Source organism: Mirounga angustirostris, unplaced genomic scaffold (assembly GCF_029215605.1).
Source record: "Mirounga angustirostris isolate CCGP_5_RB_7025 unplaced genomic scaffold, mMirAng1.0.hap1 SCAF_5, whole genome shotgun sequence".
NCBI lineage: Eukaryota > Metazoa > Chordata > Mammalia > Carnivora > Phocidae > Mirounga > Mirounga angustirostris.
Window position 1 is genome coordinate 59,745,237 of NW_026991713.1, and position 22,662 is coordinate 59,767,898.

At 53.8% G+C, this 22,662-nt stretch overlaps 1 protein-coding gene and 1 long non-coding RNA gene across 3 annotated transcripts; one reads left to right on the forward strand and one right to left on the reverse strand.

Annotated features, from left to right (window-relative positions):
* Window positions 1-3,441: 3,441 nt before the first annotated feature.
* On the reverse strand, window positions 3,442-9,529 carry HOXC11 (homeobox C11). Of its 2 annotated transcripts, none has more exons than XM_064591156.1 (2): window positions 5,951-9,529; window positions 3,442-4,700 (listed from the first exon to the last, which is right to left on the reverse strand). In XM_064591156.1, exons 1-2 carry the CDS (start codon window positions 6,634-6,636, stop codon window positions 4,391-4,393), a joined length of 996 nt encoding a protein of 331 aa, XP_064447226.1. In that variant the 5' UTR covers window positions 6,637-9,529; the 3' UTR covers window positions 3,442-4,390. The 2 variants fall into 2 exon arrangements, with proteins under 2 accessions (XP_064447226.1, XP_045723778.1); XM_045867822.3 differs by having other exon boundaries at window positions 5,955-6,965.
* A 4,177-nt stretch (window positions 9,530-13,706) lies between these two features.
* Window positions 13,707-17,794, forward strand: LOC123838777 (uncharacterized). The gene is made up of 3 exons (XR_006789506.3): window positions 13,707-13,940; window positions 14,421-14,524; window positions 15,750-17,794. It is a non-coding gene; the product is annotated as an uncharacterized LOC123838777 (long non-coding RNA).
* Window positions 17,795-22,662: the final 4,868 nt, after the last annotated feature.

Below are 22,662 nucleotides of genomic sequence, written 5' to 3' on the forward strand. Positions count from 1 at the left end.
TGTCTTTCTTCAAACCCACTGTGGACTTTGCAAGAAATAGGGATGCAAGGCTGTGTGTGTAGACTCTCTCAAGTTGGCGGTCTGAGTCAAGGTTATGGGTCTCTACTTTGTGTGGTGGGTTGAGGGAGTGTTTGGGGTGTGTGTGTGTGTGTATGTGTGTGTGTGTGTGTGTAGAAAGAGAGAGAGAATGATGCCTGCAGGAGAACAAGAGGGAGTGATGGGGAAGGTCTGGTCCTGCTGACATTGCCCAACTTTGGGGGTCTGCAAGGGTATGTCTCAAGAACAGAGTGGCCAGGACTCTCTTGCAGGCCTGTAGCCTCTGTGAGCTGGTAGACCCCAAAGCTCGCTCCAAGGTGGGCCTCAGGAAAAGACTGACTACAGCCTTCAGCCTGTTTTGCCTTAGGCAGAGAGAGGCAGCTTCAGATGCCACCACCTCCCCCACCAGGGCCCCAGAACCTCTCTCCCCACAACCTCCTAAAGATCCTGAGCTTTCATTCCATGGCAAGACCAAAACTTTAAGTTTTTTTTAAAAAGGAGGAGGAATCTTGTAAAACTTTTATGCCAAACAAAGTTATAAAAACTTCCCGGGCATTGCCTTTCCAAAGGTTTATATGAATAATAAAGAGTGTAGTCGCGTGCACAGGGTTCTGGCGGGCTCTGAGCAGGAAGGGTTCAGCAAACAGTATTATCCAGCCCTGGGCACCAGGAAACCCCAGGGACTGCCCCCTTGAGGGAATATTGGCCCAGAAACGAATTGCCGTACAGATTCCTGAGAGGGGGCGGGGAAAGGGAAGAGGTGGCGCCCTTGACTTCTTGAAGTTCAAAGTTCTTCTTTGCTCGGGTGAGAAAACCCCCTCTGCCTTCAGCCCACTCAAGAAATTAGCCCCAGGTAGTTTTCCTCCCTCTGGTTGAGAACAGGCTCTAGGTATCCCCATGTCTGTGCACCTTTCAGACACCTGGTCTGTAACTTTCTTGCTTTCCCAAAGCAGAGCTGCCCACCCTCTCCATCCGGGACATCTAAAACCTGTGGGCTTCCTCTCAGAAGCGCCTGTGTGTGCTTACTTCTAAGGGGCCCTTGTATCCCCATTCCTCAGCAACCCAGGGGTCTAAGGGACAAAGAAACCCCAAACACAAGGCTGGCCCCAAGCCGTTTCTCTTTTCAAGTCCTCAAGGTTCTCCCTGTACCCCTAAAGCCCATAGTGAGAGGGGGAGGGGCCCAGAGTGCTCTCTCTCAGCCCACACCACTTAATACCCTTGTAAACTCCCACGTGCGCTATAAACTTGGATTTTTACAACCAACATTCCTCCTTAGCTCCGAGAAACTTTGAACTCGGCCTCGGGTTTATTTACTGGGGGGGGGAGGGGGTTGGGGAGCTGGGAGCTGAGAAAAGCTGGAGGAGAAGAGGGGGAAAATGCGGGGCAAGAGGGTAATGGCGTGGGGGTCTGGGGTGTGTTGGGGGAGCCAAGACTATCCACTGTGGGTTTGTTTACTGTTTAGAGCGGAAGCATTTTCTAACACAGGCCAGACTGGGTCGTTAAGGGTGAAATGAAACTGGGTTTAGAGGCATGGGGGGTGCTTTATGGCGGCGTCTAGACGAAGCTCTTTTGTTCCAGGGCAGCGCCTTGGCTGGAGGGGATTACCCAGAGAGGCTGAGCCCAGAGTGCAAGGGGGGTTGGACATCCCAGGGGCCAGAAGATGGGTTTGTTTGGGGGGGACAGAGACCCCTTTTTTCTCTTTTTAGATGGTCGCCAAGGACGGGCAGGTTCCTGGGCCTGGGTCATAGAAGCCTTTGTTTTTCTTTCACTATGACCCCCTGCCTTCCGAAATCCCTTCTGGGGCCAGGGATCTTTTCTGGGCTGCATATTGCAGGGCAAGTGATAGCTGTGGGTTTTAGATATTTTTCTCCAAAATCCGAATCCATTTGGAGATTATCATTTTGCTCTAAAAACAGGTTTGCTTCATAGAGTTATCCCCATCTTATTTTATAGGAAACATGGCCAGCATGCCAATATTCCTTGATATGACTAGGGGATAAATATCATACCGAGAGAGGTCTTGCGCGTGCACACACACATGCACACACACACACAGCGCCCTCAGCTGCGTTCTTGCTGACACTGATAAACACCGCCAGTGCTTACACACCCCAGAGGCCACAAGCCCTAGATGTGCATGGGGTCAGGTTTACTCCATAGCACAGGCCGAAAACATACATATAAGATTCCTTCCCGTGTGCACAGAGGCACACCAACTTAAAATACTTGTGTGGGAGCACATAAGGGAATTGTGGGGCTCTATATACACCTTAGCTTTCAGATTTTGTCTCAAGACTCACATTTACGAATTACAGATTCAGATAGCTGAGCTGCATGGATCCCTGTCATCAAAAACAACGCCGGAGCCTGGATGTGATTGCCCATTATCGGGGTGCTTTTGTCTGTCATTCCACAGAATCGTATTGACAAAAACATTTTCTTTGAATTATATAAGAACAGTTCCAAAGAGAGGGAAAAGATGAGAGAAACCGGTTCCAAATCTTTGCCCCTAAATAATGAATTTGGAACAGAGACTGCCAGAGGGCCTCGCTGAAAGCACTTGAAAGGACTATGGTTATCTTTTTACAGAAAAAAAAAAAACCCACAAAAAACAAAGGACTCATGTAGCAAATATAGATGGGTATGGCGAATGTCCCCAAGGGTCACCCAGTTACCCAGTGCCCCACCGCATGCCAACCCCTTACAAAACAAATCTCTGGGGCTTTCTACTCTGGGAGACCCAATGTACAAACATCAGGGTGGCCCCAGTCTAGCGTCTTGTTGTGTCTGGAGGAACCTGGCCATTTGTGCTTGAGGGGAAGGGGCCCAGCCCCACCTTCCCACCCTCAGGGGCCAGCCTCGGTGAGGAAAGGGAGGGGGCTGGTTTCCCCTCCTCTCCCCTCCCTCCTTCAAAACTGTATATAAAAATTCCAATGCAGTCTTCTCATAGAGAGAGAGAGAGAGAAAAAAGAAAGCCCTACCCTCAACCCTGCACATTTAACTGCGACAGACGGAGACATCTGGCAGGAGGGTGGTGGAGCCAAGAAAATTCCTATAAATTTAAATTCGATGATGGTTACAATTAACTCCACAACAAACGTGTACTTAAACAGAAAGCGTTGCTGGGCGTTTGGACGCAGCTCGAGCTGCACGTGAGAGGAGAGAGCGTTCAGAGTAGCCGTGGAATGTCCTCAGCTTGAGAGCAGGACGACGCTACCGCCAGGCTCTTGCCCCTGCCAGCGAGGAGAGGGTGCAGGCCCACCAGCTCGGGCCTACCTCACCTTCACACGCCTGTCCTCCCCAGCTGGCCTCTACCCACCATTCTCCTCCTCCGCCTTGGGAGCATTGAGGATTTTAAGAGGAGAGGGGCTAATAAAAGGGTCAAATAAAATCATAATATTGAACAGAATGAAATATCTTTATTTGCCACCAAAAAAAAAAAAATTCACAGCAATCCCTCTGGGACGGGAGCAGGGTGGGGATTGCACACGTACACGCACACTCACGCTCATGGAGAGAGATGGGTGATTTGAATCTCATTCCAGGTGAGTCCTCCCCCCCCACCCCATCCCCTCTGGGTAGAAAGAAATGCTTGTGAAATTTATTTACAAAAATTCAGGCCCCAGCATGGGGGAGGCCCCCAATCCCACCTCCCTCCTGCCTCCTCCAACCTAATCTTTTTTTTCTTCCTTAAAAAAAAAAAAAAGGAGGTAACAACTGCATAGACTATAGCTATAAATCCATGGAGTGGGGCACGGCTTGGAAATAGGTTAGGAAACCTCAATGCACCAGTTAAGAAATTTCAAAGGAGGGCTCTACACGTTCACGGGGAGAACAACTAGGCTCAGGCGGGGCCTGGGCGCAGACGGAGGTAGGACACGGACTTTGCACACCTAACACCAGGTCGAAGGTACAGAAATTTCACAGCAAGGCAGGATCACATTTAGCTGCCCCCTAGCAGTGGGGCGAGGTGGGGTAGGGGTGGGGAGCCCAAGAAGTCTCCCCTCGCAGACACGGTGTCTTAGCAGATCTTATCACTTGGGCAAGGGAAGGCTTTTAGTTCAAGGATTTGTTCGCTCAGGCGCCTACTACTGTCGCCCCTCCCCCACCCAATCCGAGCAGCAAGACGTTGTCGCGAGGTGTGTTTTCTTTTAAATAGAGTCTTGGCCTCGGCGCCAACGATGTCCACTCGCCGTGGGTTAGACACTTCCCTTCACCCTCTTTCCAGGCCCGGTCCCTGTCCCACAGCGAGTCAGACGGAAGGTGAAGGAGGTTCCAGAAAGAGGTGCGGGCGATGGCAGTGGGGGCCAGCCCTGGCCACAGTCCAGTTTTCCACCCGCGGAAAGAAGGCGAGTTAGAAAATAAAAAATAAAAATAAAATAAAATAATTTTCCCCCTTTCCCCCTTCCCCGTAAAGGGCCCGGTCTGCGGTTACAGCAGAGGATTTCCCGAGAAATACTGCAGCCGGTCTCTGCTTAGTTTTTTTTCTTTCATCCTTCTGTTCTGAAACCAAATTTTCACTTGTCGGTCCGTCAGGTTCAGCATCCGGGACAGCTGCAGCCGCTTCTCTTTGTTGATATACACGTTGAAGAAAAACTCTCGCTCCAGTTCCCGGATCTGGAATTTCGAATAAGGGCAGCGCTTCTTGCGGGTGCGGGGGGCGTCTGGAGGGGAGGGAGGGGACAAGTGCGAGGAGAGGGGAGAGAGACACGTGAGACCCGGGCGACCCCAGCCCGCTGAGCGCTCGGCGACCCTTCTCCCAGCCCCACCGCCAGGCAGCCCTCCCGCCAGGCCGGCCTGCCTTCCCCGCTCGGGCCGCAGGGCTGGGGCAAGCCCGGGACCCCCTGCCAGGTCTGGCTCGACCGATCCGCGGCCGCCGCGGGGTCACCGCCCCTCCCCTCGGGCGAGAGCCCCGGCTGGTGGAGTCCGGGGAAGAAGGAGACCAGCCGGGCCAAGTGCGTCCGGGGGGCCCGCCGGCTCAACCGCTGTCCTCGGCCCCTTCCTGCGCTGCCCTCCAAGTGGCTCTGAGCACCCACCCACCCCTCCCGCAGAAATCTGGGGGGACCGCGGAGAACAGGCAGGAAGAAGTGAGAGCTGGCGAGAGCAGTGTGGAGACGGGGAGGAAGCGAGCGAGCAGGCACCAAGGACACCCGAGAGCCGCTTCCGGGGGCCCTGGCGCCCCGGGACGCCCGGAGGGCCGCGCCTTCCACGCTACCGGGCTAGGCCGGCGCTGAGGCCGCGGACCGCAGGGAAACACTGAGACCCGGGCCTGGAGCCGCGCGGAGCCCTGAGCCGCCTCTCCCCACCCCCTGTCGCCATGACTTCCGGCTTGCTGGGGTTCTGCTCAAGGACCCGTGAACACATAGTTTGAACATTTCAAAAATAGTTTTTAAAAGAAGCAGAGCAGTCCTGGCTTGCCTCTCCGGTCTCAGGTTCTGCTCCATTGCCTCTCCCCTACCACTCCCCCTCTCTGAGTTTCTCCCTGTCTTTCCATCGCCCTCCCCTTTCTCCCCCTCCACCCCTCCCCTCCGTCCCACCCCCCCGGCAGCCCGGCTCCCCATCCTTCCTTAAATGCTCTTCTAAGTTCACGATCAAAGTTAATATCGCTCGCGATGGTGGCGCTTTTAAAAATTTCACAGACCGAGGGAGATAACGGGGAGGGGGGTTCACCCGGCTTTTCCAAAGAGCCCTTTTCCCTCCCTCCCCACCCCTTCTCCATCGTAAAAAGTCGAGTCGTTGGGAGAGAGGGCTTTGTAGGTTATAATAAAATCCTTTGAATGCTTATAAAACTCCACATAAAATCGGACTGACCCAAAACACGAGGCCGTCCCCGCTCCCCTCGCCTCCCCCCTGCTCTCGCCCTCCCTCTCGCGCTCCCTCCCTCGCTGCCCGCCTGTGTCCCGGCCGCTGCTACCTACTGGGGGCGGCTCCCTTGGCCGGCTCCTTGGCCGCCGAGTGGGCTGAGCCGGACGAGCTGGGATTCGTGTTTTCCTCCTCGGCCTCGGCCTCGGCCCCCGCCTCAGCCCGCGACGCCAGTGCCGAGGCCGGGGTCGCCTCCGGCTCCCCCTTGGCCTCGCCCTTGCCTGGGCAGGGGGGCTCGGCGGGCGCGTCGCCGCCCCCGCAGTAGGCGTTGTCGAAGAAACGGTCGAAGGCTTGAGGCAGAACGCTGTTCTTGTTGACTGAGGAGTAGAAGCCGGCGGGGGCTGCGTGCGGGGCGCTGGGGTGGTGGTGGCCGCCGTAGGAGCCTTCGTTTTTCATGAGGATCTCGGTGACCGTGGAAGGAGGCAGGCACTCCCGGTGCATAAGCTCGTCGGCCGCCGCATAGCAGGAGGAGTAGCTGTTCCGGTGGTGCCACTTGCCGGATGGCTCCAGGCCGTAGGAGACCTCCCGGACCGGGGGCACTTGGGCTGAGTAGGGATAGGAGATCTGACGAGAGGGGGCCTGGGGCAGGAAGGAGGAGACCGTGGAGAACTCGGGCACGTAGTAAGTGCAACTGGGCAGATAGAGGTTGGAGGCGCAGCTCCCTCGCTCGCCGAAATCAGCGCCCCTCTCCTTGCGCGACGGCGAGCAGAAGTTGCCCAGGTTGACCGAGTTAAACATCGTTCTCTTCTCCTGCCGGCTCCAGATGGAGGTTTTGGACCCGATCTAGCGAGGGGGGAAAATTTGGGAAGGCGAGATGACGCGTTATCCGTCTTAGTCTCTCTCCCTGAGCACGTGATCCAAAGTAGATATTGTCATATATCAGTTCGGAGCACTTCGCAGACGTAGGAGGGGTTCTCTCTTAGGTAAGATGGGGACGTTCAGGCGATTGGTTTGCAAACACCGCAGAAACATTATGAAAATCAATTGCAGATTTGTATTCGTTTTTCTCTCGTCACTCCCCTCCTCTCCATTCCACAGAGCGAGCAAAGGAGGAGAGAGAGGGTTGGGGTGGGGTGGGCGGTGGGATGGGCAGTGGGGGGGGTGGCGGGGAGGGGGTAATTGTATTTTTTTCTAGCTGCTTCTCCCCCCACCCCAGAATTGAGGGAAGGAGGAGGGCTCCCACCTCTGGGGGGTCTTGCCTCCTCCGGATGATGAGCCCAAGACTGAGGTGGGGATGAAGACCTCTTTCCCCACCGCCTGGTTCCGCGGGAGATGTGAATCCTTCCCAACTCTCAGGGACTCTTACCCTGCCAACCCGCAGAGGGCCAGCGCCTCTTTACAAGAGTTTGAAGAAGTCCATTCTTTTCTTGGCCAGGGCTGTGTGTCAGGACTCCCCTTCCCCTTTGGAGAGACTCCTCAGAAGAGTATGGGAAGTTTTCCAAAGGTGAGGCAGCCCAGCACCAAGCCAGGGTCCCAACTTTGTCTGGCTCTGCTGTGCTGCCTGCGGCTAGGGACTCAGATTAGTCATAAACGAGTGGTAAGCAGTGCGCCAGCCGCCCAGCCGGTGCCTGGCCAAGTCTGGGGAAAAACCTTCTCTAATGTTGTGTTAAATATTTAGTATGAGAGAGTGGCCCTGGGTGAATATTTCATGCCTGCCTTTATTGTCAATCAATGTGCAGAAAGCTACATCCACTGTGGATTTTGAAATCTCAAACCCCAAAGATAAAGATCGGAATGAGAGCCATGTATTTTCTCTGTCTGGGGTCCTTTGGGTTGGGGGCTCAGCCTCAGCTTGGGGGCCGAAAAGAAGCCTGGAGTCAGGGTCCAGGAAGGATATGGGGGGGCTGGGTTTGGGGCTCCTATCCTTAAATGATTTGGGGGCTGGGAGGTGGGCAGTGGGGCCAGGTGTGGGTCTGCTGGACAGACTAGCAGGGGAGTGGAAGGGAGCTGAGGAACCTGGGTGGGCAGGGCAGGGCCAAGGACCACTCCCTAATGGAGGCCCCCAGCCCTGCTCCCAGGGGGCTGTAGGCAGGCCTTGGTGCCTCTTTCCCATTTCTCAGCCCTTCCCTGCCCTCTTCCATGTCCACCAGCCTCCTAGACATCTGTGGCCCAAGAGGTGGACTCAGTAGTTCTGCCCTCCTTCGCCTCTCATCCCTCTGGGCACCATGGGACACATCCAGGCAGCTGAGAATCACTTTATTGAAAGGTTCTGGACTGGATCCAAGGGGCCAGAGCAATCGCCATAGGCAGAAAGCAACCTTGGATCCAAAGAGGAGCTACCAGGGCATGATTTGTTCAGGCAGGAGGGGAGGACTGAAGCCCTGCAAGGATTCAGGGAAAGCCAGAAATAGCCCAAACCCTCTTTTAACCCCTAACTCTTGGTTAAAATTGATTTCTACTTTACAAATACTATTTGGATTTGATTTTCCTTGCAGAGCTTGGTGACACATACTGAGGCCCCAAAACCAGATCTTGGAGAAGACACAAAAAATTTTTTCATGTCCCCAGATATAACTCCCCAAATCCATTCCTTCTCAATCCTCCTGCCTTCCCAAATTTGCTCAGCCTTTACAGCATCACCTGGAGTGGAGCCACGTTGGCCACGGGTCTCATTCTTGGGGTGGCTCTGGAATACCCAAGGATACCCCTCTACCCATTATTTGGTGGGCCATACTTCCTGAGCCCTTCTTTAGTCCTGGCCAGATCTTAAAGGATGGCAAAGAGGAACTAGATTGCGGCTTTGCTCAAGTGTGGGACTTCTCCGTCAGTGAGGAGCTGCAAGAAGAAAAATCTGTTGCTTTCCTCCTTCCTCTACCTCTTTTTATAGGGTGACCTGGGGCTAGCGTTTTTAATTATAATGATGGGGAACTATGGACTATGGCTTTTATGGGGTTCATGCTGACCTCATTAAACTCAAGTTTATTGGAGGCAAAATGTTCTCCAAACAGTGATAGGAACCAGCAAGAGGGAAGAGAGAGGTACCCCTATCCCTTGCAGAGGTGGGGATAAGAGCTCAGAGTCTCGGCTTCGGCTTTTCCCAGTTCCCCCAGGGCCCTGCTTCCTTCTCCATCCTGGTCTCCAGGGCGATGTGGGGCCTAAGCCCCCAAGGCAAATTCTGTACTGCAGAGGCCGACAGTGGGGAGGGGTACGCTTCCTGTGAGGAGCCAGCTGTGGGCCTGAGCACTTGAATTTGACCACCAAAGTTTGTTCCAGGGCCACCATAAAAGTGAGCCAGGCGGCTGCAAGGAGCCAGTGGCGGCTTTATTTCCTTGAAACAAAAAAGAAGGCAAGAAAGAATGTCAAAGAAGTTGATGTCCAGGAAACTCTAGGTCTCCCAACAGAGGCTTCTGAGAATTAATATTCTTCCCCCTAAAAGTAAGGCATGAAGTTCAATTTTTTTTCCTAGTTTTGGTCTGACTTTTAATTTTTCAACAACTTTTTTAAAATCCCAGCAACTGGAGGTTGCTGCCAGAAGGCCCTGGACAATGAGGTCAGCAAGGTATTGATGGGCAAAAATGCCCACAGTGTGGGCTGGCCACTTCCCTGCCCAACCCTCAGTCCAGGACCACTCCAAAGCATAGATTGTGGCGCTTGCCCCAGGCTGCACCCCAGGGCATCAGTGCATCCCCCCAACATGAGACTCAACTGTGGTCCCAAATCAGTTCCTAAGAACCGTGGCAAGCCCCACTCCCTGGCGGGAGGTGGCTTCCCCTCCCCCATCTCATGGGTGCCTGTGGCCCTTCCACAATCCTGGAGTCCCATCTTTCACCTGAAATCCTCCAGGGCCTAGCTCACTGGTCCTTGGTGGCCTCAGTCGGCACCTCCAGCCCACCTGCCTGCCTGGCCGCTTCCAGGCCGCTGCGTTTCGGTCCAGGCAGCTGATGCTGTACTCTGGCCAGGACCAAAACAGATCTAGTGATGCTCCCTTCCACACGCGGACACCAGAGGCGGCTTCAGAAGGGGGTAGTATCTTCTGAATTCTGAATCCCCGCATGGGAGACCCCACACACAGCGCTGGCTGGCCTTGCAGCTTGTCCACCTCCCAATTCTAGAGAGCAGATTGGGGGAACCAGGGAAAGGGGCCCATCCCACAGACCAGGCACCAAGAGGGAAAGCCAGAGAGGAGAAAGAGGGACCATTAGAGCTCCAGTGGGCTTGGACTCTAAGTTCAGTCCCATGTGGAGTCAGTAAGAGATAAGCATCAGGCGCGTGGACAACCTCAGCGCTCGGAGGCTTGGCCCACAAGGATGAACCCTCATTAGAAATCAGCTCGCACCTTGTTGCACGTCTTTCTCTCCCCTTAGAGCAATCGGGGGTGTTTAGTAATCCCTCTATAGTGTGCTTGGGGATTTTTAGGCCAGCGGTTTACCTTGCACCCCAGGACACATCTCACTTTCAGCCAAAGAACTAGAGGGGGGGTGGTGGGACTGCTGGTCCTTGGCCCCCACCTCTCCTCAGCCCTGGCCATTGCCCCAAGCCCAAGGGCCCAAGTCAGGTCACCCAAGCCAGTGGATGCTGCTCTGAGGTTCCTCGGCTCCTGGAAGTGACAGGGGGAGGGAGAAGGGCAGCTTCTCCGCCCCCCGCAGCCCCACCCACCTTCCTCCGCTGAGGGATTGTCCCAGGAGGCTAGCAACGCGACCCCATTTCTCCCCATAAAAGTCCCATTTTACGAGCCAGTTTCACTGGGCCCCTCACCAAATGCTCTAAAATGAAGGAAATGCCTTAAAAGCAGTCTGAATTGAGCTGCTACTATTGGACCTTGGTGTCCAAACCCAGTTACAGCAGCACAGAAATGTCTTTTCTGGGCCAGATTGCCCTGTTGGGCCACCCGGATCTCTGGCCGCCCCGCCGCCAAGCGGAGGCCCGTTGGCCCGAGCCGCCATTCCCTGGCTTTAGCGCCTACTTAGGCTCGGACCCAGTCCGCGCAGATCAAAGTGAGCTCGCGGCATTTTTATGAGATGAACTTCAGTGGCTCTTTACTTGTAATCAGACGCCTGGGTCGAAAATGCAAAAGGGAACAGCCCATCAATCCAAGAAGGAAAAGGGGGGTGTGGAGAGAGAGAGAGAAAGAGAGAGAACACTAGGGAGAAGAGGGGGACGGGGATGAAAAAATTCAGGTGACGCATAGCAGGAAGATTCTGGTCACCACCAACAAAAAAAGACCCTTTGCCTGCAGCAAGAACGGTTTGTGGGTCTGTTCCAGCCTCCACGCCCCACCATCTGCCTGTACACTTCGCCCCGATTTCTGGGGGGCCAGGAAACCTGACTCGCCTGTGTGCTGAAGCTTGATCCGAAAGCTTCCACAGTGTGGACGTGCCATGTGGGGCGAGTGTGGCCGCCTGCCCTCTCCTGCCCCAGCGGGGAAGTCGCCTTCTGCTCGCGATTTAAAAGTCTCTCGCATTTTGCTGCTTTTCTCTCTGTGGTCTCCGTGGTTCTCTCGTCACTACAGCCAGAAGTTGAGTTACAGGAAGATTCACCAGAGATTTATCGCCTGGCTCCAAACTTGGAGAGCCCCGTTGTCATAAACAGCCGTCTATTGTCTAGACTTTTATCTCCGGGTATGGATCGTGCATTATTGAGGCTCAGGAGACACGGGTCTGGCTCAGTGGGGTGTGTGTGATGCCAAGCGCTTGCCCCTTGCCCCCCAGGGTTTCGGTGTGTAAGTTTAGGAAAGTGCACAGATTTGTGTGTGCCCCTGGAGCTGGGCAGGTACACCTGAGTGTCCAAGTGGGGAGGCGCAGGGTGGGGAGGGTCTCTCTGTGCCTGGGAACATTTTGGTGCATGGACTTGTGTGTTGGGTGAGAATTTGTCACAGTGTGCTTTGTTTCTGGGGCATTTTAAGTATTCCTGTCTGGTTTTTGCAGGTTTTATTAACCTGCATCCGCTTGGCCTATTTATGTCCCTTTGAAGGAGATCATCTGGTGTTTTTCAATATTGGAGCCCATTGTGTGTGTGTGTGTGTGTGTGTGTCTTCTCCGAGGAAATGGATTTGGGTGATACCTTTTTAGTCTTACTCCCTTAGATTCCTCCACTTACCCTAAATCACACCTCAGCCTCTGCCTTGCCCCAGAGTCTGGCCCTGCTCTACTCCCTAAAAGTCCAGAAATCTCCCAAGCAGCTACCAATTTTCTGTCACAGGCACAAAACACATTTTTTCAGGATGAGGTCTGGCTATCTCTGTCTTTCCCACATTAGGGGGAAATGTCCCAGCTCATAAACTCCCTCACTTCCTGGGGCTTCCCTTCTGAGAGCTGAGGGGGACATCAGAAAGGGCCTCCCCACTTCATTCTGACCTTTTAAAATACTCTCCACACAACTCTACATAATACCAAAGGGGCCTGCCGCTCCCTCCCTGGGGCTTTCTGGCAGCAAATGTCCTCACCCTGGCCACCTCCTCAGCCCCTGGAGCTCAGGCAGTGGGACATTTGCCCAGATTAAATGTCTGTGGGAGAGACGCCTATCACCTTAGAGCTCAGGGTCAGATGCTGTTTTTCTAAGCCTGGATCCTTTAACACCATCAGAAATAATCAAGTCCTCCCCCTTTGTTTTTCATTATCAGGATGCAGGGTGGGAGGGCTCTTAGGCCCTGAGGCCTGGGAGCTCCACTGACCACCCCCAGTGCTCCCGGCTGCTCCCACCCGGGTGTCAGGTCTTCCTTCGGGTCCCTAGTAGCCCTTAGGCACCTTAGCCTGGTAGGTAAAGTGGGAGGGGACTGACCCTAGAGGCTGGTTTCCAGTTGAGAAGGGCGGAGGTGACAAAATTAGGGCTTTGTGGAGTATCAGATTGAACCAGAAGTCCCCAGAATTGCCCTGAGCATCTCTCCCTTCCCTCGCCATTAGAAAAGCAACGATTAGGCCTAAAAAGGGCTCCGTGGGCACAGAGCAGGAGAAAACAGGCTGTCAGGGCCAGGAAAAAGGAGGTGAGCCCTTCACAGACACCCCTACGCTATATTCTCTCTCTCTCCCTCCCTCTCTCCCCCAGTGCCACCCTGCAGGGAAAAGATCAAGGATTCCACTTCAGGTTCCTTTCTCTGGCGCCTTGGCTTTCGGCTGAGCCGCCCGCTGCCCCCAGCCCGCAGCCCGCCGGGGTCGCCACCGCCCCCGCAGCTCCGGAACTCACTTTCCCTCCGGCTGGCCCGCTGCGGCGCCGTCTTCCTCTGTCTCTCCCTGCCTCCCTCCGTCCTTGCCTCTCCCCCACTTCTCAGGCCAACAGATTTCGAATATGCTCCTTTCTCCGCACCCCAGGCCTAGGCTGAGCCCGCTCAGTGCTCGAGGATCGCGGCGGCAGGTCCGGGTCCTCGGCCCGCGCGCTTTGCTCCCAGTCCCGCCCGCTGCAGCCTCCTTTGCTAGTTGCCGGGTTGAAACGCTTCTCTATCGCTTGTCTGCTTCTCCCCCTTTCTCTCCGCCTCTTGATCTGAAAAATAAATAAATCCAAGTCTCCTACCTCATCAGCCCTCCCACTGGCGCTGCCTCACTTCTCCTCCTTACCGAGTGTACCGCCTTATTTTCAGAAGAAAATCTTAATAGACATTTAGGCTGTAAATGAACTTTTCTTTGTGATGGCTAATTTTCTTTCCAATTCTTATGTCCTGCTCCTTTTCCTGGTGGAATGGAACGGATTTAGAAGTCTGCAGTAGGGGAGGGGAGTGTGGAAAGACGGAGCCCAGAGTTACAGACAGTGGCGAGAGACACGGAAGACCCAGAGATACAGAGAGCAAAAGAGGCGTTAGGCTGGGAAGAGGAGGGAGAGAGGGAGGGAGGGAGGGAGGGAGAAAGGGAGGGAGGGAGGGAGTCCCAGCGGGCGGGAGTGGAGCCAGAGAGAGAGAGAAAAGGAGAGAAAAGTTTCCCAGAGTCTTCATTAGTTGACTTCTCTGTCCGCTGCTTCCCCGAGCCGGTGGAGCTCACCCCCAATAAAGGAAGGAAGGGGGTCTTTATTTTTTTCTAAGGCCCCAAAGAGTCCAGTGTTTACAAGCCTAGAAATGCTACGGCCATGTCCAGGCAGAAAGAAAGGCTGAAATGGAGGACTGACGCCTTCCTTATAAGGTACGATGCTAACTTGACCTTCACTTTGTCATGGCGCCCCCCGCCCACCCAGACTGCTGCAGGCAGCCTGGCAGAGCGCACAGCCGGCAGACCCTGGCCTCTGTTCTCCCTCCTTCCTCTCCTTCGCTTTCAAATCTTTCTTTCCTTTTTTAAATGTTCCTCCATTTTTCTTCTCTTATTTCCTTTTCTAGCTTTTCCTTTTTATTTCCTTCCTTTATTCCCTGTGGTTTCTCCTCCTGCCCCTTTTCTTTCACTCATTCCTTTTATTCTTGTCTTCCTGTTTCATGGTTTCCCTTGACTCTCTCTTGCCTGGCTCTCTACCACAAACTCTCTCTCTCTCTCTCCCTTCCCCGCCCCCGCCCAGGCTTCTGGTTTCTGGTGTTCTGAATCCCAGAAACAAGAAAGCAGATTTTCAGTTTTTTCCCCATCCCCAACCCAACCAACCTCCAGGGCCCTAACCTGATTTCTGCTCCCATCCAGGTGTCTCTGGGGAAGAGGTCCAGGAAAGAAGGCCAAATTGGGATCAAAGGGGGCTTCACTCTGGACCCAGTGCCCACTTGAGGATGACAATGAACTTGGTTTTGGTAAGACCCTGTCTTCCTCTCACTGGCCTAAATTGCCAAGTCTCTGTGACCTTAGTAGTTTTGAACTGAGGGTGAAGCCCTTCATTGTGGGGGACATGGGAGAGCAGAGACTACTGGCCCTGAGACTAAGGGGGAGATTTAAGTACCAAATTGTTTGCCCTTCTCTGAGCTCCCAACCCCTAAAATTGTAGAGATTTCCCTTAACACATCTGGGAAGGGGATTTAGAGAACTGGGGATTTCTGGAGATTCACACACACATAAAAATAGGAAAGAGAAAGGCAATCTACCTCTCTCTCTACCTTACCTCTTGCTGCCTTCCAGGCTCCAACAGAGCCTCTGACATTAACTCTAATCATATCTTGTGCGGCTATAAAATAAATGATATTATCGACACCCCTATAATTATCTATTATTTGATAATTACAATACTAGATGAGGCAGGTCTATACAGACAAAGTAAAACCAAACAAATATTTTGGAAAATGAAACTGGATCACTGAAGCCTTCAAAATCTCTTAAAGAATCTGTGATTTCCTGCCTTGGACCTCCTTGGTTCAGGAGTAGCCATCTTGTAGGTCTTAGGGTGACATTGGGAGACCCTACTACCTCCTTTTCCTCCATATCCCATATAACACCCCCCCTCCTCTGCACTGACACCAGAGAGGATCAGACAATAAAAGGGAAATGCTTTCTCTCTCTCTCTCTCCCTACAATTATCCAGATAATTGCATGAATTCTTCCTTGAATATTGCTGTGTAGTCAGGACTGGGATTTCAGCAGGAAATGCAAGGGACAGGATTCCAAATGGGGGAAGTTGAGAGGGTCCTGCGTTGTTACATTCCCAGACTTTATAGTTCTGTCTAGTGTTACATCGTTTCTTCAGGCAAAGATCTTTGTTCGCCTTCAGTCATATTTCTCCCTTCCCCCTCCCTTTCCTTCTCTCTCCCTCCCCCCTTTTTTGGTCCCTTTAAAGGAGACTCAGACCATCTTATGCTCTTAATAGATGACCATAAAAGTAAAATTAATTCCCCCCTGCCCTTTAATATCAATACCTCTTCGTTAAGTATGCACATTGGTGAGAATAAACAGAATTAAGTGTTGCAACCCAAACCAGCAATTACATCCAAGGTTGGGTTTTTTTATTATGGGGTCTGGCTTATCAGGGGGTGTTAACTCTGCCGCAAGATAACCAGGGGTTATTTGTATTATTATTTTTTTTACAAGCTCACTGGGGCCTGAGCCAGTACCAACCTGGTAGAAAAAGCAACCATGAAGCCAGAGAGGGAAGAGAGCTCCAGACAGAGATGAAACCACGCGGAGTAATGCAGGGAAAGGAGGAGGCAGCCGGTCTCGGAACAAGTGTGGCAGAGAGCAAGACAGGCACTCACAGACAGAGGTTTACATATTTTTATTAAATTTTTTTTTTAATTTGGGGCTTGATGAAGAAAAGGGAAAATTCAGAAGAGCGGAGAAGAGAGGGAATTATCCGAGTCCCAGCGTGAACGCCCCAGAAGGGGACAAGACTGGATACGGCGAGCGAGCAGCGGAAGCCCGAGCAGCACCGGGCCAGGGCTCTGGCTCCGACTCGGCCGGCCGCCGCTGCCCCACACGCTGTGGGCTGGTCCTCGGAGCCCCCCCTCGCGGCCGCCAGGGCTTCCGCGCTCTCCTTATCATCTCCATCTTTATGACGAGGCTTGTTAACAAGACCAGCGAGCTGGCCACGCACATCTATCTCAGCCGCTCACGCTCAGCCAAGCAGCGGCCGGCGCGGGGACTGGCGAGGCACTAATTAATTGATTCCTTTGGACAGTAAAATATGGCAGTGTCTACACGGAACCCATAAACAATATCTCTGCGGGGTGTGAGTGCATTGTCTTTCAAAGAATTTTTCCATAGGCGTGTGTCAGGTAGTCTCGGATTTTTAGCTACTAAAGAAAGACCCAAGTGGGACTCATTTTTCCGGGGCCAAAACAGAGTTCGCTCAGGGTCAGAAAATGCTTTCGGCTATTATTGCCTCTCCAAAAGGGTTAGTGGATTTTGTTGGGAAAAACTTGGGTTCCAGGGTAAACTTTCCCTGCTGCCGGTGTAGACCCGGCCAGCATTAAGGATGCTAACCGCTGCTGAGGAGCTAGGTGGGCTAGAATCCTCTTCCTGGTTAGCTGAGAGGGAGTGGGGCTGCTCTGGGGTTTGAGAGGGACGTAGGAGACCAGGTCGGGCCTTTCTTTCATGCGTCTTTCTCCACTGGAGATTTTAAAAATAAATTTAAAAAAATTTAAACAAACTTTGGCTTTCAGGAACCCTGAGTGCCCAGCATACACCTAGAACTTGCCTTTCCCCCAACCTGCCTGTTACACAACTTGCCAGGTCACTGCACTTCCCTCTTCCCTCCCCAGCCCCCTTTCTTAACTGGCAGCCTAGAGTAAGTCTCTAATATATTTATCTTAGGTCTAGAAGAACAAGTCCTGAGACACAGGGGTAACCTAATTATATAATGCTTATTCCATACAGGCTGTGATTATGCAGTCAGACCCTGCTGCAAACAGGACTTGGGATTCTAAATATAGACCCTGACTTTGGCAAGAGATGTACTAGGGAAACTGAGATAGGAGACCACTTATATAAATAATCCATATAGACATAGAAGGGGTTTTTAAAAGATGGAAATAATAGAAAAACAGAAAGACAGAAAAGAGGCTCAGCTGGTGGAGATGGTTATTGCCAATGCCTGAGCTTCCTCCTGCTACTGTTTGTAAGATAGCCAAATAGATGTGTATTATAAATACAATAATATGTGAGCTCAAAGAATGTACTGCAATGTATTTGGTACGCACACACCATGTAAACAAACTAATTTACAGAACATATTTTTTCATACATTGGGTAGATACTCAATTTGTGTATATATAATAATATGATGTATTTTCCATGAGCTTTTTATGTGGACGCATTAATATCTGGATGCATTTTCCATGCATGATTTTATACAGCTTATGGAATGGATACATCTATGTAGCTAAATCGATGAGGACTGTATATTCCCTGTGTAGGATATATATGCAAGTGTACCGTTTATGTAAATGAATCTTTACAAGTGGTGTTTATCCATGCTCTGTGTAACCTTTCCCCGGAAGGTTGCTTTCCCATACAAATAAAAGTGCCTCTGTATGTATGTTTCTTAGAGAAATATATTTTCCATGCCCAGTATGTACATGTAATATAGATATCTGTGCCTTTTAGACTGTTTCAATGTATCCCTTATGTTGGCTGTACCAAGTGTGTGTTTTCTGAAACATCTTTCCCATGCCCCGCATACGGACCATGCATCTTTCACAGGGAACTTTCCTAGCAAGAACCGCCCGCGAGTTCCATCCGCGCAGACCTGTCCTCGAAGGAAGTTCTCCACTCTGGGACGTGGAAACTGACAAAGTGAAGCCTTGTCTCCGGGTCTCCAGGAAGTGGCTCTGGCTCAGAGAGGAGGGATCACCCACCGGCAGCCGGCTGGGCCACACTGGCTCAAGGTCCGGCTGTGTTTGGTCTCCCGTGAGCCCAGTTCCTCGCCTCGGGTGCCGGGCTCCTGGAGGCGGCACAGGCTTTAGGGGCCAGCGCCGCCGGCGGTGAGAAGCCCAGCGGGAGGGCGGACGGCCGCTGTGGGGACGCCACGGGCCCAGCAGAGGGAGGGCACTTAGCAGAGAGGCCTGGTCCCCGCAGCGTGGCAGCGCCTGAGACTCGGGCTGTTCTTCCAGGTCTCCCACAAACTCGCGGGGCGCGCCCAGGCCCAGGGTGCTCAGGGCCGAGTGGCTGGGCGGGGCGGGGCTCGGCAGCCTCCTCTGCTCCGGCCAGCAGGGGTCATCCCGTCGGTGGCGGGGGCCCGGCGGCCCTCGGGCGGCGACCGGCGCTGCTGGCGGCTGTTGGGCGGGGAGCTGCGCGGGGAGCAGGGGCTGAGAGGCGCGCCGGGTCTCCCCTCCCCGGGGCCCTGCAGCGGGCCGGGGCCGGGGCGGGGGCCGGGGCCGAGCCGGCCGGGGCCGTGGACCGACCTCCCAGAGCCCTCTCCGCCGGGCCAGGCCACGGAGCGCTCCAGGCGCCCGCGTCGGCCACCAGCGGCCGCCGCGCCTTTGTCTCGGGGCCTCCCTTTGAGCGGCGACCGCGAGCACGGCGCCGGGCCGCAGCGGTGCGGGGCGTTCAGGGCGGCGGGCGCGGGCCGCACGCTTCTCCACGGAAAACCCGCAGCTCTGTCTCGCCGGAGGCAGACGCCGGAAGGCGGCCGCGCGGGCCTGAGGCTCCGCAGACGCGCGGCTGCGGGACCCGGCGCCTGCAGCCCACCGCGCGCTGAATTACACCGGACCCTCCGGCGCCTCCCTGTGCCCGCCGCGCAGAGAGGGTTGGGGGCTCCGGGGTGCGTTTCCCGCGCGGGCCCGGGGCCTAAAAGCCGCTCCTATTATCCTGGTAATGGCGGGGAGGATGGGCTGGGGCTCCGGCCTGTCCGGAACCCAAGGTCCCGGGGGTTGCTTTGTTCGTAGATGGGGCTGGCGGTCCCTGCTCTGCTCTGGGTCTGAGCCATCGATCGCGCGCCGGGTTTCCGGCTGCATTAGCATCCACAGGACCCGGGCGGCCGGGCTCATCTCCCGCCCGCTCGATAGCGGCTTTAAATACCGGAGCTGTGTCTATGCAGGTCAGAGTGGAGTGGAACTGGGTGGATAACCGGGGCCAGGGATGGTATAAACTTACAAATACACGACAGCAGAAATATTTTCTACCTGAAGTATCCAGATAATTCTCTCCATTTCTTGCTCCTCAAGACCCAGTTAGAGACGCGGGATTCTTTGTCTTAAAGTCCATGGAGTAAATTGTAGTTTGAGGGTTTAAACCAGACAAATAGTTGCAAAATAGATGCAATCCTTGCCCAGATGCAGAGTTCAGCCTTACCCTGAGTATTTGGGTTGAGGCTCCAACCATGACATTCTCTTTGGCCCAGAGACCCAAGGATAAGTTTTTTAACCATTAGGAGGAGGTTATAGTGTCTTTTCTACTCTGACAGTCTCCCCAATTATTGAGTTTTGGGACCTATGTAGACACCACCCAACAAGGTACCTCCTCTCTCAGATCCTCAGTGTCTCTGGGAATAAATCAAGGGAATAAATTAAAGGCCAGTTATTCCTGACCTCCTTAAATTCCCTCCCTTCTTTTTTAGCCAGAAATACCTTCACTGTTAATTCTTCCTGTATAGATGTGTCCTAAGAAGATCATAGTCTCTGGCCTGGGTTCACTGGGATTCAACTCCTGCCCCCCCCCCCCTTAATTCGGACACAGACACAGCCAGCCACCCAGTCCCTCTCCCAGCTCATGGCTACCAGAAGCTATCCTGTCCCCAGCTTTGCCTGTACTCTGTGGAGGCCTTTGTATGAGTGACCCCCCAAAGCTTGGGATCTTCCTTCCTGCCCAAATCCCTCAGCTGCACAAGACAAGCTGTGTGTTAGGAGCAAAAGGAGAATGAGATTCAATTTAAATTTGTTAGTTTTTCTAGGAGTAAGGAAAGAAAGGGAGAGAGAGAGAGAGAGAAAGATTTCAAGGCAGGAGGTGTGGCTTGGACGCTAGGCTTGGTGGGGGCCCCTGCTATTTCAAAGCAGTCCCAGGAGGGTGGAGGGGGACTCTGGAGGAGACTCCCTGATTGGAGCCAGGCTGTGAGAAAGGGAAACTCAGGGACCAGAGGCACAAGGATGGAGGCAGAGGGAGGATGTCCCACCCAGAAGGAAGGGCTGAAGTGGAAGTGCAGGGGGCTCATGGGCTCTACCGGAACCCAGACTCTGGCTTCCACCTGGGCCTCTCTCTGGCAAGGCTCAGAGAGGGTTGTTGGCTGAGAGAGATGAAGCCTATTTCGCCAGCTCCAAGGGGTCTTTAGTCCCCTACCTAGTCATTTTGCAGGGCACAAAATGTGCTCTCAGAGTGAAGCCATGGGGTTAGACCCTGGGGTTAAAGTGTGGTTCCACCAGCCCCTACCCCATATCCCAGGGCACTCTTGCTATCCGTGCTCCAACCTACTTGAACCCCTACTGTGGTTTCACTTCTTGGAGATCCTGCAGCTCAGACTTCTTCTTTCTGGCCCTGAAGGTGGCTTCAGCCTCCTCTGGGCTGTCTACATTATTTTTATGACCCCATGACTCCTCAGATATCCCTCTCCCCCCCCAATCTTCTATCCCCCCAGTTTTCTCTCTGCTAGTAATTGCTTGGGACTAGAGCCGGCAGCTCATCAACAGATCGTGGTTGCTCGTATATTTTTGTTGCCCCTGCACCGTTCTTCCTTTATCATTATACATTTATTATTTTTATTATTCATCTGAGCTGGAGACAATCAAGTGGGGGAGCTGCTAGGAATGGGGATCCCATTCTTTCTGGGCAGTGGAGACCATGTGTGGGGAGTCAGTTTAAAATTCTTTCTCAAAAAAATCACATCATCGTTCAGTCATTTTTTAAATTGTTATTATTAATATGATGAAGCAACTCTGTACAAGGACTATATAAAGGGAAAACGTGCTAAAGACAGACGGCTGAATAGGAGGGCACACTACAGAGAGCTGGGAAGGGCATCTACCCACAGAGACTACACCAGGTACTAGCAACGGGCACAAGAGAACAGGACGCAGATTGACAGAGAAGCTCACGAAAGTCAAGTTTAAAGCGACAGGAAAAGAATATTGCATATCTTTGTACCCCCACCCCTTTTGGAGTGTTCTGGTCTCTTTTCTCTACTAGGCTGTGGGAGCCAGGCTGGAGTGGTGAAGCTTGAATCCAGCACCCCAGAGCCCACAAGGTCACAGGAGGGGCTGCATGAAGGGGTACATGAGTGACCAGGCAAAGGGGAGAGCGCCTGGTACCCAGGGCCAGCCCAGAAGGGATTGTGCCCACAGCTGGAATGGTGCTGATTTCTGCGAACTTGTATGTAGGCGAAACAAGTTTCTATCAGCGGGGAAGTGTGTCAGGTGCCCAGTGGGGGATGAGGGCAAGTGATTGTACGGCCACTCTGCAGGGCTGTATTTGGGGACATGAGGCTGACCGCTTACAAGTACAGTCAGGAATGTGGCATGGGCCCAATGGGGGTGCTGGGCTCCGCTGTGCCTCTGTTTGCCCACGCCTCTGCACAATCCTGTACAGGGACTTGAAGCTGTGTGCTGGTGGGAGAGTGGGAGGCTCTGTGGATTGCCATTCGAGGGTGGGTTAGGGGCGACTCTTCCCAGGCAGGAAGAACACCAAGCTAGCAGGCCAGTTCACACTGTGCGTGCTGGGCTTAACTCCCATCAGTCCCCTCTTCTCACCTTCTTACTCCTGGCAAGGGTGGGTCAGCAGACGGGGAGGTTGAGGGACTCTCACCAAGAGGGATAAAAACGGAGTGCAGGAAAGTGCGGTGGGGCTTCTTCACTGCCTCTCTCTCCTAAGCCAGCCTAGATCTATTGGGCTGGGGCTGGGGCCTGAAGGGCGCTATGAATAAAAGGCCCTGGGCTGAAGAAGCCACTCTGGCTTCCAAGCAGTTCTGGGGATGTGCCCCTGCTTCTGCTCTGGTCCTTGTACTCGGCGGCTCGCCAGCCAGGGGGAGGCGGAGGCAGCGGATCCTGAGACAAAGGGCCACTTTGGGGGGCGGGTGAGTGAGGATGGGTAAAAGAGAGAAAGGAGTTGTGTGGGGGGCAGCAGCGCCCCCCTCCTTCATTGTCACCAGCCTGGGAAACCCGGGCTGAGCAGGGGCCTCCGCGGCCGGTAGCCCCTTTAGGGGCAGATTCTCCTCCTGCCTCGTAAATTATGCCGGTCCAGCCTGTGGCCGGCCGTGACCGTGAACGCCAGCGGGGAAGGGAGAATCAGTGGCGGTAGCCGCGGCTGCCAGAAACTCTCCCGGTCAATCAATGCTGGGCTTCACGGCCTCTTTCACAGCCTCTTGGGCTTCCTGGAGGGCCAGGTGGGGGTCCCTGGGGTGGCTACTAAACCTGAAGCTGCATCCGCTCAGCTCGCAATCCCGCGCTTGCGGCTTCCGGTCTGCAGCCGCCTAGGCGGCGGTAAGAGTGGATGGCAACACACCTGTGAGCGAATGGGCGGGCAGGGCCTTCGAGAAAGGGGACCAGGAGACTTTTCTGGCAGGCTGTCCTAGAGGGGACAT